The sequence below is a fragment of the Giraffa tippelskirchi genome, chromosome 4 (assembly GCF_054371585.1).
Source record: "Giraffa tippelskirchi isolate mGirTip1 chromosome 4, T2T-mGirTip1v1.2.pri, whole genome shotgun sequence".
In the NCBI taxonomy this organism is placed as follows: Eukaryota; Metazoa; Chordata; class Mammalia; order Artiodactyla; family Giraffidae; genus Giraffa; species Giraffa tippelskirchi.
Window position 1 is genome coordinate 34,137,512 of NC_137278.1, and position 14,029 is coordinate 34,151,540.

A 14,029-nucleotide genomic window follows, 5' to 3' on the forward strand; every position below is an offset into this window, starting at 1 on the left:
CTTCATTATATAATACAATGATTGACTAAGTCACTGACCAATGGCAGTTGATTCAACTTTCGCCCCAGGTGGGGGGTGGGGTGGGGAGGAAACTTAAGTTCCAACTCTCTAGTCACAGGGTCGGAGAAGGCAATGGCACCCCACTCCAGTACTCTTGCCTGGAAAATCCCATGGACGGAGGAGCCTGGTAGGCTGCAGTCCATGGAGTCGCTGCGAGTTGGACACGACTGAGCGACTTCACTTTCACTTTCCACTTTCATGCACTGGAGAAGGAAAGGGCAACCCACTCCAGTACTCTTGCCTGGAAAATCCCATGGACGGCGGAGCCTGGTGGGCTGCTGTCTATGGGGTCGCACAAAGTCGGACACGACTGAGGTGACTTAGCAGCAGTAGCAGCAGCAGTCACAGGGTTGATTCTCCTGGCAACAAGCCCCTGTCCTTAGGTGTAGTCCAAAAGTCACCTTATTAGCATAGCAAAACACACTTTTATGCTCTCATCACTTAGGAAATTCTAATGATTTATAAACTCTGTGCCATAAAAAGGGACAAAGACCAAATATATACTCTGTATTATAAATCACAATATCATGTATTCTCACCAATGTTTGAGCACACCCATTCCCTACAACCTTCCCAACACTGTTATCAAACCTAATGATTTTTTTGGTCAATATGTGAAATTCCCTTAAGATCTAGTCATGTTGATACATATGGATTAAGTTTATTCACACTTAGAACCTCACACTGTTAATTGACTGTAAACATATGACAAAAGTAATCATGCCTCACCTCTGATTTCTAAATGGCTACACACCAGTGACTTAATCTCTATAAAGTGAGCTCACTGTAGTAATGTTTACTAGCATCCACTCAATTTTCCACTTTGTTGCATTTTTTTCTTCTATCCTGATTTTTGCTTTGCACAAAGACCACCAAGGCTTTGGAGCCTAGAATAAATCCCACCTCCACTGCCATTGACCCCAAAGGACCTCGTGGCTCATAGGTCTGGCTCTCCGCCTCCTTGGCCTGGGTTGGCTGCTTCCTCCCTTCACTCCTCCAGTCTTGCTTCTGCAGCACAGACCCACCCCTCACATCCTAGTCTTCCTGGCGGTGCCTCTGGCCACAGCTAACCCAGAACCCCCTTCTGAGAAGCTCTTACACAGAAGTTTGCATCCCCAGTGGACATCACAGGCACAGCCTCTCCATGAGGGGTTGTTCTGCAGTCTCAGGAGTTGCAGGAGGTACTCGGAGACTGTGGGCTCCAGGCTTTCACCTGACCTCAAAGCAGTTCTACCTTTACCAGCAACATGCATACATCAGGTTCCCTGAAATAGTTCATATGAAATAAAGGTATTTTACTGTTAAGGAGAAATTGTAAACATATGTTCCTGCCCTATTTAGGACCTGGAATTTCCCTCCTATAAGAGGCCTTGGGGCTCCTTTCATGGGGAATAGACAAGGGCCTTGGTCCACACTTGCTCTTTAGGGGTTTCTTAAGACCAGAGTTGTAAGAGAGGACGATGAGGAGCCACTCATTAGACAGTGACAGTGCTGCCTCAGGCCTGCTATGGTGGGTCCAGCTGTTCAGAGGCAGCTGGTAATCTGGCTCATAGCAGTGACACAAGGATGCTTTTAGGGTCTGGACACTTACTGCTCTCCAGTTAAAGTCTAGATGTAGGGAGTAAGAAAAAAAATCAGAATAAGAGAGAGGAGAAAGGAAAAAGACCAAGACTGGCACTACAAGAATTTGTTCCTGAATCCAGTTTGTTTGCCCCATGCACAGTGGGCCAAATGCTGGGACACTGAGGTTTGCAGAGAAAAAGGATTTATTCACCAGGCAGCCAAATGAGGAAGTGGGAGAACAATTTTCAAATCCACCTTGGGGCATTTATGGGATAAAGAGACAGGGTGATCTGAGACGTGGGGAGTGTGGGAGAAAGGTGACTGCAGAGAAGAAAAAGGTGAGGGAATCATAGTTCTGCACAGGTGCAACTAAGCTGTTAATACCTGCTTCTTCATGGGACATGTGTTCAGAAAAGGGCTGTGTCAGCCTGTTCTGAAGGTGGAATTCAGGGTCTTCTGATATCAAAAGGTCACCAGTGGAATACTCAACACATGCCCAATTGGAGGTCTCAACAATTCTTGTTCGAGAGCCAGTGAACAGCTGACTCCAAATTCCTGAAAAACAACTCAGGCAAACATCTCATTGTTTAAGCTATGTCATGCTTGGAGGACATACAAGTTATTGTAAAAACAATTAAAGCGAGCTTGATCAGTGAAGGCAGGTTGCAGTTTATTATTTATTAAGCAAGTTACAGTTTAATGTATCTAATAAATAACAACTCTTGGTTTCAAAAATACACTCGTTTATTCTTGCAGATGTCTTTAGAAATGGATGTCAACATTTTGGAGGGCACACACTGGCAGTATGACTCAAGAAATCTAAAAGTGTTTGTGCCTTTTGGCTGAATAATGTTACTTCTTGGAACGAATCCCAGGGAAATAATTTGTTAGAAAAAGTTGTCTGGTTGCAGGCACACATTTGATAATAGAGCATTCTTCTGATTCTAGGGAAGTTCATTTGAAGAAATAGGGCTTCCCAAGTGGTGCTAGTGGTAAAGAACCTGCCTGCCAATGCAGGAGACATAAGAGAAATGGGGTTCCATCCCTGGGTCAGGAAGATTCCCTGGAGGAGGGCATGGCAATCCAATCCAGTATTCTTGCCTGGAGAATCCCATAGACAGAGGAGTCTAATGGGCTACAGTCCCTAGAGTTACAAGGAGTCGAACACATCTGAAGTGGCTTAGCACACGTGCGTTTGAAGAAATAAGCTTTTTCCTAATTTCAACTTATGGAGGAGTTTATCACATGTGACCTCATAGGCAAGGGACATTTTATAGGAGTATCATGTCTTCCACTAAAGAACAGGGACAGCTGGTGCCCCAAGGGCAACCATTCAGCACTTGGAAAGCCTGGGTGGGCCCTGGCTCACTCTGCAGCAGTGAATAGGCACCTTGACCAAGAATTTTCTAAAGCAGGGTTTGCAGTCCAAGGAGAACCATGCAGGGACTCCCCGAGGGAAGAGGGATGCCCTGAGTATGGTCCAGAGAGACAACGAGGCCCTTTCTCGACAGACTTCCCATGCCTCTTTAGAAGGGAAAGCATGATGCTGAATGTCATGCTCAGGGAGAGAAAAAATGAGGAGGCTTTAATGCTGGCTATGGCAGCAGCACAGGCAGGAATGGCTTCCAGGGGATAGCCTCGCACAGAAGCAGAGACACAGGAGCGCGGAGACTGCCCTCCACTCAGTCCCAGCCCGAGTGATTGACAGCTGTCTCCAGAGTCTGTGCCTGTGAGGTGTGCTTTGTCTTCCTCGGAGCCACATTGCCTCGGGGAGACGTCAGGCTTGCAGGCAGCTGAGAAGTTTGTCTTGTTGAAAAGTTTACTTTTGTTTTTACACTGAAAGCTGTAAACCGGGGCTTTTTTTTTTTTTGAGGTGTTCTCATTTGTTTATTTTCATTACCTGAGAGGAATAGGGTGGGTAGGAGGTGTCTTTAAATAGTCAGTGACAGGACTCCTTTTCTGGGGGAGGATGTGGCAGGGAGAGATCTGCTAAGAGTGCCATGGAGAAGTTTGGAGTACCTTCCAAGTTCTTAAATTCAAGTGTAATTATGTCCCCCCTCTAGACCTGATTTTCTTCAGGTCAAAGTGATTCCATCAGCCTTTGGGAGTAAGTCTGGTCTCCTGTCCCATATGTCAGCTTTATAATTGCCTTGATCTTGGGTTTGCTCTTCCCTGACATGAAACTTCTCATTTGAGGAAGTTTACTTATTTGCTGATGGGTGGTGGGTTGGGGAAGTCATAGAATGGACAAAAAAAAAAAAACAACTAGGAAGCTCTGGGAACTCTACACCTATCTGTGGGAAACTGGGATCTAGACAGAGCCTTTGTCACTATCAGATCCATCGAGATGGGTGGGGGTGGCTGGGGAAAGGAAGAGACAGGCCGGCATGAGCCTGGGCATCTTTGCCCATATCCCTCATCCCCACTCACACTTAGCATATTTCTCCTTCCATAGCAGATACATGTGACGAGCAGCATGGACCAGCTGACTAGGACGCTGGACTACCTGCACCAGGAGGTGAGGCTCCCCCAGGTCTGTGGGCCCAGGCACCCAGAACTCCCTCACGGCACCTGCAGCAGCCGAGAGAAACTGCCCTTCTGCGGGTTGATAGGGTTCTGGTTTCCTTTAAATGGCCTCCACTGGGATGGGGAAACGGACTCCCAGGAGGGAGACCAAGACTCCAGAGAAAGGGAAGGCATTGGAGAAGCCAGGCTTCTTGCCCTTTTGATGAAAAACGGATCAGATATACAACTCTTTACACTTGTAAAGGGTATTCCTGAGGGACCTCTGGAGGGGAGGAAGGATATAGGCCAGTTCTTCCCTGGGTTCTTGGTGACCTGCTATTTCCTGAGGACTGGCTCTGACTGCATCTAGGGTGGTGATGGCCTGGAGGGGCCTTGAGGACCCTTGAGGACCCTGAGAGCTCCCCTAACTGACCAGTGAGAGCACTGCATGTCCTGAAAACCCCAGGAGAGCTCTGGGGGAGGAAGAGAGTCTACAGTCTTATTACCACCGGGTCTTGCTGCCCTGTCCATACTGTGGTGGGGAGGCCCCCTGCCCACCATGGAGGATGATGGCACAGCAGCAGGGCTAAAAGCCTTGAACCAACCCCAACCAACCATCTCCCAAAGGGCCTACCTGTTTAACAAAAAGAGGCCCATCGTGCTTATGCTATGCTAAGTCGCTTCAGTCGTGTCCGACTCTGTGCGACCCCATAGACGGCAGCCCACCAGGCTCCGCCGTCCCTGGGATTCTCCAGGCAAGAATACTGGAGTGGGTTGCCATTTCCTTCTCCAGTGCATGAAAGGGAAAAGTGAAAGTGAAGTCGCTCAGTCGTGTCCGACTCTTAGCAACCCCATGGACTGTAGCCTACCAGGCTCCTCCGTCCATGGGATTTTCCAGGCAAGAGTACTGGAGTGGGGTGCCATTGCCTTCTCCCCCATCGTGCTTAACTGGACCCCAAACTAGGCTCAAACCAAGGGTTCCAGAAAGGCCATGGAGTCGTGACACTGACTTGCAAATGTTCATCTTTTCCCTTGTATCTTCCTAGGTCCCCAAAGCATTTGTGAACCTGATAGATCTCTCCGAGGCTCTGAGGGGCTCACACTGGCATCAGAAGACTGTGCTTAGGTAAAAAGGGAAGTGGAAGGGGGCCAGCATTTGTGGCTTGGTGCCACATGCCATGCACTGTGTGAGGCACTTCACATGCATTAACTGATCCAAGGGATGGAGTTGGAGAGAGGCTAGGGGACATGTGTGTGATCACACAGCCATTGGGGGCAGAGTCAGGCTGCAGGAGGGGCCTGAGTTAAAGAATGAAATAGTCACTCTGGTTGACGTGGTGCCAGGTGCCCTACTCCCACCAGAATGACTTGAGAGTTTAAAAAACAGCCTGGGCAAAACATCCAGAAGCCAAGAAGTATTAATTCAGGACATTGGAGAGACAATTTAGCCTAAGTGGATTTCATTTTCACACAACTTGATTCCCATATATTTCTGAGATGTTTCAGAGAATTTAAACTTTTTGAACCTAAATCTTGAGATTTCTGGCCTTGTACCCAGAAAAGATATCCTTCGTGATGTCCTTGGTGATGGACAGTGCTGCAGTCCATGGAGTCGCAAAGAGTTGGACACGACTAAGCGACTGAACGGAACCCAGAAAAGTTCACGTGGATAAAGTCAGAACAGGGATGGCTGGAGCTGGTAGCAATGGAAAGGAGAGGAAAGGGGCATATGAAGAGGAAGAAGGGAGAGGGTCTCAGAGTAGGGGAAGGAAGGAGAGGAGGTAGGCCTCTGGGGGGGGAGGGAGGTGGTGCATCAGGAGATGCAGTGATAAGTGTCTCCATAATGTACCATTTTTCTCCCCAATGTGTCCCTCCCACCCTCCCTTTCTTCTTTCCTTCCTTCTTTCTCCTGGACCCTCTGAGACCCCCAACTCGTCCCTTCTCTGCTGCCTAAGCAGCTCCCAGTCCCCGCAGCCCCATCTTTCCCCAAGGGGCTGCCTTGATGGTCCCAGCACTGCATCCACACTCACTTCTGGCTTGTTTTAACCTGCAGCCCCACGGCCCAGCCCTGTAGGTGCTCAGAGGAGACCTCGCGGCTGTCCAGTGTTGTGACCCAGTGGGCTTATCAGGTGAGCCCACTCTGGGACACTGGCTGTTGGCTCACAGGGGAGAGTGGTCATGAGAACAGAAGTGTAGGGTGCCAGCTTGCTGAGGTGGGACCTCACCTGCTGAAGGCAGGACTGAGAGTCAGGAACTGAAGGCAGCAACTCCTCTTGGGTCACTTCCGGGTGGTGGCCTGATTTTTCCTGTATGTAAAGTGGGGACTACAGTACTGGTTGGTGGGGGGAAAGTAGATGGAAATGCAAGGATGGTGGTGGTACCTACAGTTAAAGATGCTGAAGAACTTTGTAGATCACTCCGAGGTCATTTGGTCATTATCACTGCTTATACTGTGGCTGCTGATCTAGTTTGCCCAGCTTAGGCTTGTGCCCTAGACTATAGTCAGGGGCTATAGCCCCTGAAGACGTGTATCTAGCTTATAGCAGAGACCCCAAGACAGTGTGGATGGCTCAGCAGAAGACTTCATCCCCACCAGCAAACAGCACAAAGCACAGCTCCCACTGATACACATTACCACAATGATTTTTATCTAAGAAGAAATTTATCCCTGTGAAGCTGTATGGCACTTAACTCACTCAGGAAGGGACAGTTTCTGACGGGGTCATAGCATATCCCTCTACAGAACTCAGCCCTTGAAGAGAGCGTGGGGGCCCTAGCTATGTGCTGGACAGCTGTATACTTCTTGAGCTCTCAGAGAATATATTTCAGGTCTAACTCTGCTATTACCTGATGCTAGCGCTTCAGAGAAGAATGAAAACCCAATTTAGTCAATCATAGGGCCCCAAAATATGAGATGAGAGGAGCTTCCAAACAGCATACAAATCAGACCAGCACGGGTGGGTCATTCTGACCGGGGCAGGGGTGAGGGAGTTGCCGGGAGGACGGGAGGATGGGGCAGGCTGAGCCTTGACGGTGCTCCTTTCTCCAGGACACTTGGGAACGTCTCCTGGCCTCCAGCAAGTACAACGAGCAGGAGTCCTTCGCGGTCGTCTTCCAGCCTTTTTTCTACGAGAGAGCCCTGCCACCACCCTCAGTGAGTGAGGCCCGGCCCACACCATCTCCCGCCTCCACCCTCTCCTCCACAGGAGACCCAGCCCAGGACGTGCAGTCGCAGGGGAAATGCTGCAGTTTTCTCTTATACTCTGGGGCCCATTTCCCCATGGGGCTGGCTAACCCTGTGAGGTGGGTTCCAAGAGGCAGAGCAGCCCGCAGGTAAAGAGCATGGACTTCACACAGACAGCTTCCAGCTCTGGAATGGGCTGGCTCTGTGACTGTGGGCAAGTTGTCTGAACTCTGTGCTTTGGTTCCTCACCTGGGATGTTAGGGCCATTGTTAGTAGTCCCTCCTTTAGGGTGGTTGTCAGAATGAGTACGTGTGAGGAACTTAGAACAGCGCCCGGTGTGTGGAAGCCCTCTGTATCTCTCAGCCACGGTGACTATTCAGGGTGGAATTTCCAGGCACCACGCCACACTCCTCTCTCTGCAGGCTCCTCCACACCCATCCTTACAAGGGAGAGTTGCTTCCTCACCCAGGTCACTGGACCAATGCCTCTCACCCCAGGAGGCCCGCAACCACAAGCGCTGTGGTGGGTCCAGGCCTGCTCAGCTCAGCAAGGTCTCTGACGCCTCTAGGGCTTCAGCACCTTGCATCTGGGTCAGTCCTCCCTCCAGGCTCTTGGTTTCTGTTTTCTGGAGTCACTGTGTCCGGGACTTCTGTGATGTTTAAATAGTGGTTTAGAAAGAGGAGGAGGAGGAATGTTAGTTCTCATCCCCCTCCTACTCAGACCACACCTGAATCACTTCTGTGCCACCTGCTCCTGCTGCTGTTTAGTTCAGTGTGTACAACCCCATGATGACAAGTAGCAGCCAGGAGTGTAACCCGCCCCTCCAGGCCCTCACCTCCCAGCCCTGACCCCAGACAGCAGTCCTCGAAGTTCCCATCATTCTTAATGGAGAAGCATGAAGGATCGAGGTGCATTGGGGCCCCCCATCTCTGCCAAGAGAGCTTCGAGAGTATGTGGCAGGGCTATCCCATCCCTTGGGGCACACAGGGCTCTTCATCTGGTTCTCTTTCAGGGGGAGCAGCCATTCCAGGATCCCACCGCTCTCGGCTTGACTCTCTGGAACAGCATGGTGAGTGGCTGGGGGTCCTGGGGCTGCAATGATAACCTGGGGTTTGTTCTGTGGAAGGAGGGGCAGGACTCTGCTGTCGCGCCCGGCCTGCCCACTTGCTGCTGGAGGGGCTGCAGGAACCAAGAGGACTCCAGGATGATGGTGATTCTGGGCCACCAGGGGTCCCTCCCACACCTAGTGATGGCCCAGCTAGGACCCCTGGGAGTTTCCCCTCCTCTTCGCAGAAGCTGGGCTGTAGCCCTGACAGTGAGCAGGCCTCCCTGGAAGGCCTCAGTTCCGCTCTTCCTGGAGGCAGGGACACTTCCCTGGAGTCTGTCTGGGAGTCTTCACTGGGAGTCAGGCACTAGGGATCAGGCTCAGGTAGAGAATGGGTCCGGGTTTCCCTCACTTCACACTTAAGTGCTGTCCTGTGGTTTCCAGTGCCCATCGTGGTGCCTGGGGTTAGCGCAGACTCTGGAGTGATGAAGACCTGGGTTCAAAGCTCTCACAGGCTGTGTGAACCTAGGGTCTCAGCTCCCTTTCAGTGACCCTTCCTCCTCTGACTGGGACAGGCTTTCCCCAGACTCTGAAGTTTCCCCCAGGGCTGTCTGGGATTCATCAGTGGATGGGATGTTCTGTCAAGACTCTGAGCCTCTCCAGGACACCAGACAGAGACCTGATTTTGCCATTTACTTTTTTCCCCATCCAAGCTATCTTATTTTTAGAACTCCCAAGACAGAAACTTGGTTTTCTTCTTCCTTGAATTAGAACAATTTTTCTCTCCATCTCCTCGACTGGGGTGCTGTGCTGAGTCCATGAGCAGCTGCAGCTGGGTGTGTGGTAGCCGATGAGACAGGGAGGGCAGGGCCAGCCCAGGCAGCCCAGGTCCATGGAGTCACACCAGCCTTCAGAGGAGGCATTTGGTTTCTTTGGATGTGGACCCTTGTTAGTGGGCCTGACCCCTGGGTGAGATATTCTCCCGGAAAACCACTTTGCTGCTGATCTCTTTGAAGGGCCGAGGAAAGGAACCTAACCGGTCCTGCACACGCTGTCCTCCCCCACCCTCTCTCTAGGGAAGGAGAGCTGATGCTTTAAGCTCAGCCAAACCTCTCCTCCCCAGGAGTCCAGAGGGGAACAGAAGGTCTTGCATTCAAGACCAGGGACTGGGACCTAGTTGGTGTCCCAGGGGCTTTGAGGTGGAGGCGGCTTTCCTAGGTGGGCAGTTACCTGCCCACCTCAAACAGCAGCTATTTCCCAGTGAGAGGCCTCACGCTTCCTGGAGCTGAGTCGCTAGGAGAGAAGTGTGTCCCCAGGCAGGTCTGTGCCCTTCTTCCTCTCGGATGAAATGACAGGCTATCCCACCATCTTACTCCCAGAGCAAGCACAGCTGCCAGAATACATGGACAGCTCCTGCAGGCCCGGGGTAATTTATGAGAAATCAGGGCAGTAACAGGTTTCGGGAAAGGGCACCGGGTAATGAGCCAGAAAATCTAGGTTTGGGTCCAGCTGTGCTTTTGGTTGTTTCTTGAGATGCGTCACGTGGTCTTTCTGGGCCCCATTTTCTCTCCTGGCCAGCCTCAGAAGGGCTTGCAAAATACAGGAGCGTTCCCCCTCGGGTTCTCTCCTGTGTCCTCCCAGGGACATGGGGAGACCACGAGCCTCCCTTCCTCTACCTCTGTGCGTCTCTGCCATGTTGGACCCCACCAGGACCATGGAGTTGTCAAAGCGAGTTATGTCCATCATGCCCAGATTTGCAGACCCACAGAGGCCCGAGAGGGCCACTTTCTTGCTCGTGGAGCAGAGGGGCACCAGCAGAATTGCTCTGACCACAGGGGCCGGGATTCTATCACTTCTCTCCTTGGCCTCACCCCAGGACACAACAGTGGGGCTGGCTGGGCCAACCACATAGTGTCTGCTCCCCTGGCTGAGCTCGGGATGGGTATGAGCTCAGAGAGTTGGTAAAGGAAAACCCCACACACCTAGCACCATCCCAGCCGAATGAACCACTCAGATGGAAGTTGAGCTCCCAACACAAAGCAGAGGAGGATTTGTGTTTGGAATGTAATTCATTCCCAGGCCCTTCCTGCCTCCCCAGTAAATTCTGATAATTCTTATACAACAGTAGTGTTGACGAGACCCACCTGTGGGGGCTCAGTTGCCAGATCCAGTGGCCATGGACTCCCACCTTATGCCAAGCCCTGTGCTAGTGTTAGAATCTCAGGACAGAGCAAGAAGGCTGGGGAATGGCTCCCAGTGGAGTGGGAATCTCAAGAGCATGTCTAAGGTCATCCCCTTGCCCCTCCCACACTACAGTTCATCTTGGGGGCAGAGAAGCCATGCACAGGAGATGCAAGCAATGAAAATACTGAAAGGAGACCAAGAGCAAAGACCCGCATCAGTGTCCTTGGAGTGTGTGCACACATGTGCAGCGTGGGGCGGTGGCTGGAGGAACACACGAGTGTCCTTTTGATGGAGCAAGTCATTTTCCATCCTGAGGATGGAGGGTCAGAGCAGGTGTAAAAGGAATTAATGGCAGCAGGAAGGATGTAGGTGATGGATAAAGAGACATTTAGGATAAGATTATTCATGCAGATGGGTTTATTGGGAAAACCTATGAATCTTCCTTTGGAGTCCTTAAAAAAATTAGGCTCTGTGATATCCATTTGACTAAAGTAATCATGATGTGGTTTACTCAATGTTTCTTTCCAGATTCTATCATTGATTAAATTCTTGAAAGATTGGAGAAATCAGGCCAGTTCGACATCAGGCCACCAAGCCAGACCCACTGAACACTTCCTTTCAGAGCAGTCCTGAACCTTATGGGTGGGACTCCCATACTTAGAAGTGTCCACCATCAGAATAAAACTGAAAGGAGCTGAGGAGCCCTGTTCTTCCTCAGCCCCTGAGTGAAAGGTTGCCACTCCTTTGCCAAAAGGTTAATTACACCCTTTTATCTGACCTGGTCCATTTGGGTGACAAGCCAATCCCAAGAAGGGTAAAGTTCTTTCCTGTTCACTGGGCACAGATGCTGGGATAAGATACTGCTGAGGAGTCTAAAAGGCTCTTGCAAGATGGCAGAGCCCATGACTGAGCCAGACAGAGGGGTCCGTCCCATAGTCTACTGTCTCTTGTGTCCCTTATCGGGGTCCTTGAGAGGGGAAGGGAGTAGCAGGATGGGGTGCCCTAGGAGCCCAGCCCCTGGGTGCAGCAGTGATGGCAGCAAGCATGAGGTTTCCAAATAGTAGAAGTGCGGGCAAGAGAAAATCTATGATTTCTCAAAGCTACTGCGTTTTTCTCCTAAGTGTTTACAAATGTATGTATGTGTGTGTGCGTTCTAAGTTGCTTCAGTGGTCTCTGACTCTCTGTGACCCTTGGACTGTAGTCTGCCAGGTTCTCCGTCTATGGGATTCTCCAGGCAGGAATACTGAAGTGGGTTGCCGTACCCTCTTCCAGAGAATCTTCCCAACCCAGGGATCTTGCCGACCCAGGTGTCTTTTACATCTACCTTCATTGGCAGGAGAGTTCTTTACAACTCGTGCCACCTGGGAAGTCCCTTACAAATGTATAATGAATATTTTAAAATAACAGAAGGAGCTTAAAATTCCTCCTCCATTGAATTCTCCAACTGCCTTCATTTTCTCATCTTCCCTCCAATGAATTTCCCCAAGTGGATCCTCCGCTGCTCACCCTGTGGATACACCACACGCTTTTTGCTATGTCATTAGATAGGCTTCAGTTATCATTTAAGTGGCTGCCTCTATCAGCGCTGATACCACTATCGCTGTTCCTGAAATGCAGACACTCTCTCTAGTTGTTAGCATGGGGCCGTGCTGTGCCCCATGCCCCTGCGCCTCTGTGTCCCAGGTGGAAACACGGGGCTTGCCAGATGACCAAGGGTTTCATTCATTTCCTGCTGGTTTACACAGTGTATTTGCCCTTCCTTCCCATTCCTATTCTCCTCTCAGAGAGAAATGTAATCAGGGAGCCAGGCAGCAGCAGGGCAGCAAGGACGGGGGACAGGAAGTCAAGCAGAATAAATAACCGGCTGCTGAAAGGTCAGGAAGCAGGCAACTGCATGAGAGTGATTCTATTGGATCTGGACACCCAGGTCCTCGTGTCAGTTCAGTCTCTCTGGTGTACAGTTTCCCTGTCAGAGCAGTGGGCTGGGAATCGGTGGTTCCTCTCCTGCAATGGAACTCAAGTTGTTGTTCAGTCGCTCAGTCATGTCCGACTCTGTGACCCCATGGACTGCAGCATGCCAGGCTTCCCTGTCCTTCACTATCTCCCTGAGTGTGCTCAGACTCATGTCCATTGAGTTGATGATGCCATCCAACCATCTCATCCCCTGTCGCCCCCTTCTCCTCTTTCCCTCACTCTTTCCCAGCATCAGGGTCTTATCTGATAAGTCAGCTCTTCACATCAGGTGGCCAAAGTATTGGAGCTTCAGCATCAGTCCTTCCGACGAGTATTCAGGGTTGATTTCCTTTAGGATTGACTAGTTTGATCTCCTTGCTGTCAAAGGGACTCTCAAGAGTCTTCTCTAGCATCACAATTTGAAATCATCGATTCTTTGGTGCTCTGCCTTCTTTATGGCTCAACTCTCACAACCATACGTGACTACTGGAAAAACCATAGCTTTGACTAGATGGTGTTCAGTTCTCTCTGGTGTTCAGTTTCCCTGTAATAGGAGCAGTGGGCTGGGCATTGGTGGTTCCTCTCCTGCAGTGGAATTCAACTTGAGCGGGCATCAGAATCCCTCGAGGACTTGATAAAACACAGGGAGCTGGGCCCCACCCCAGAGCTGGGGGCTGGGAATTGGCATTTCTAATGTGTTCCCAGCTGCTGCTGCCCACCCAGGGTCACACTCTGAGAAACACTGGGTGAATGAGCCTCTCTCAGTGGTACCCTAGGATGCTGCCATCTGTGTCAGACTTTGCTGTTCTAAATATTACCTCTATTCCAGATGCAGCCAGCAGGACAGAAAGATGAACCATTCAGTGCAAAAGAGATAAGACCTCTGAAATGTCCCTCCCAGGTAGGCAAGGACTGGAGGGGGGGGAGGCGGGGGAAATCTCCTACTGAGTTGGGAAGAATAGTGGGGTCACAAAGAAGAGGGCTTTTCTGTGAAAGTGAGTCTCACCTGGATGAGACATTAGCCCCATTAGAGTCATGGGTCTGTTCTTCTGGGCCAGGGCATACCTCAGGTTTATACCTGTGGACCAGGAGAACTGTTTTAATAGAACTCTGGCCCCTTCCATACCTATGCAGGGCATAGGAACAAAGCCACAGCTCGCCTGGCCCCAAATGCCAAGATGGGTGTCTTAAATATGTGCCTAGTGTACAGTAGGTGTAGAATTAATGTTGATGAATAAATTAATTTTAAAAATGACAACGTAAATGAGTAGAATTCCTCTTCTCATGTAATGCTGGTCAAATTTTTGGCTTTCTTGATGAATTAGTAAGTTATTTTGTTACTGGGCTGTAAGAACTACGCAATTCATTCTATTTTTCTCTTGGCCTTGGCTCTCAGGAAACTTTAAGTTCTCTTTTCATGGAAATATACCTACTGCGCCTGGTGGCATGAACCTCAGGTAGAGAGCAAGAGATGCTGAATGTGGCAAATGGGAAATTTCAAAGTGTTAATGAACTCCTGCAGGGAACTAGTGGGC

General features: G+C 50.3%; 1 protein-coding gene across 1 annotated transcript in view; it reads left to right on the forward strand.

The window, feature by feature from the left end:
• Nucleotides 1-14,029, forward strand: part of PLB1 (phospholipase B1) — a 186,251-nt gene that overhangs the window by 98,085 nt on the left and 74,137 nt on the right. Inside the window, exons 15-20 of the mRNA XM_081484271.1 lie at nucleotides 4,079-4,141; nucleotides 5,175-5,254; nucleotides 6,182-6,257; nucleotides 7,178-7,282; nucleotides 8,325-8,381; nucleotides 13,324-13,395. Of these exons, the coding sequence (XP_081340397.1) occupies nucleotides 4,079-4,141; nucleotides 5,175-5,254; nucleotides 6,182-6,257; nucleotides 7,178-7,282; nucleotides 8,325-8,381; nucleotides 13,324-13,395 (453 nt within the window). The remainder of the gene's footprint in view (nucleotides 1-4,078; nucleotides 4,142-5,174; nucleotides 5,255-6,181; nucleotides 6,258-7,177; nucleotides 7,283-8,324; nucleotides 8,382-13,323; nucleotides 13,396-14,029) is intronic.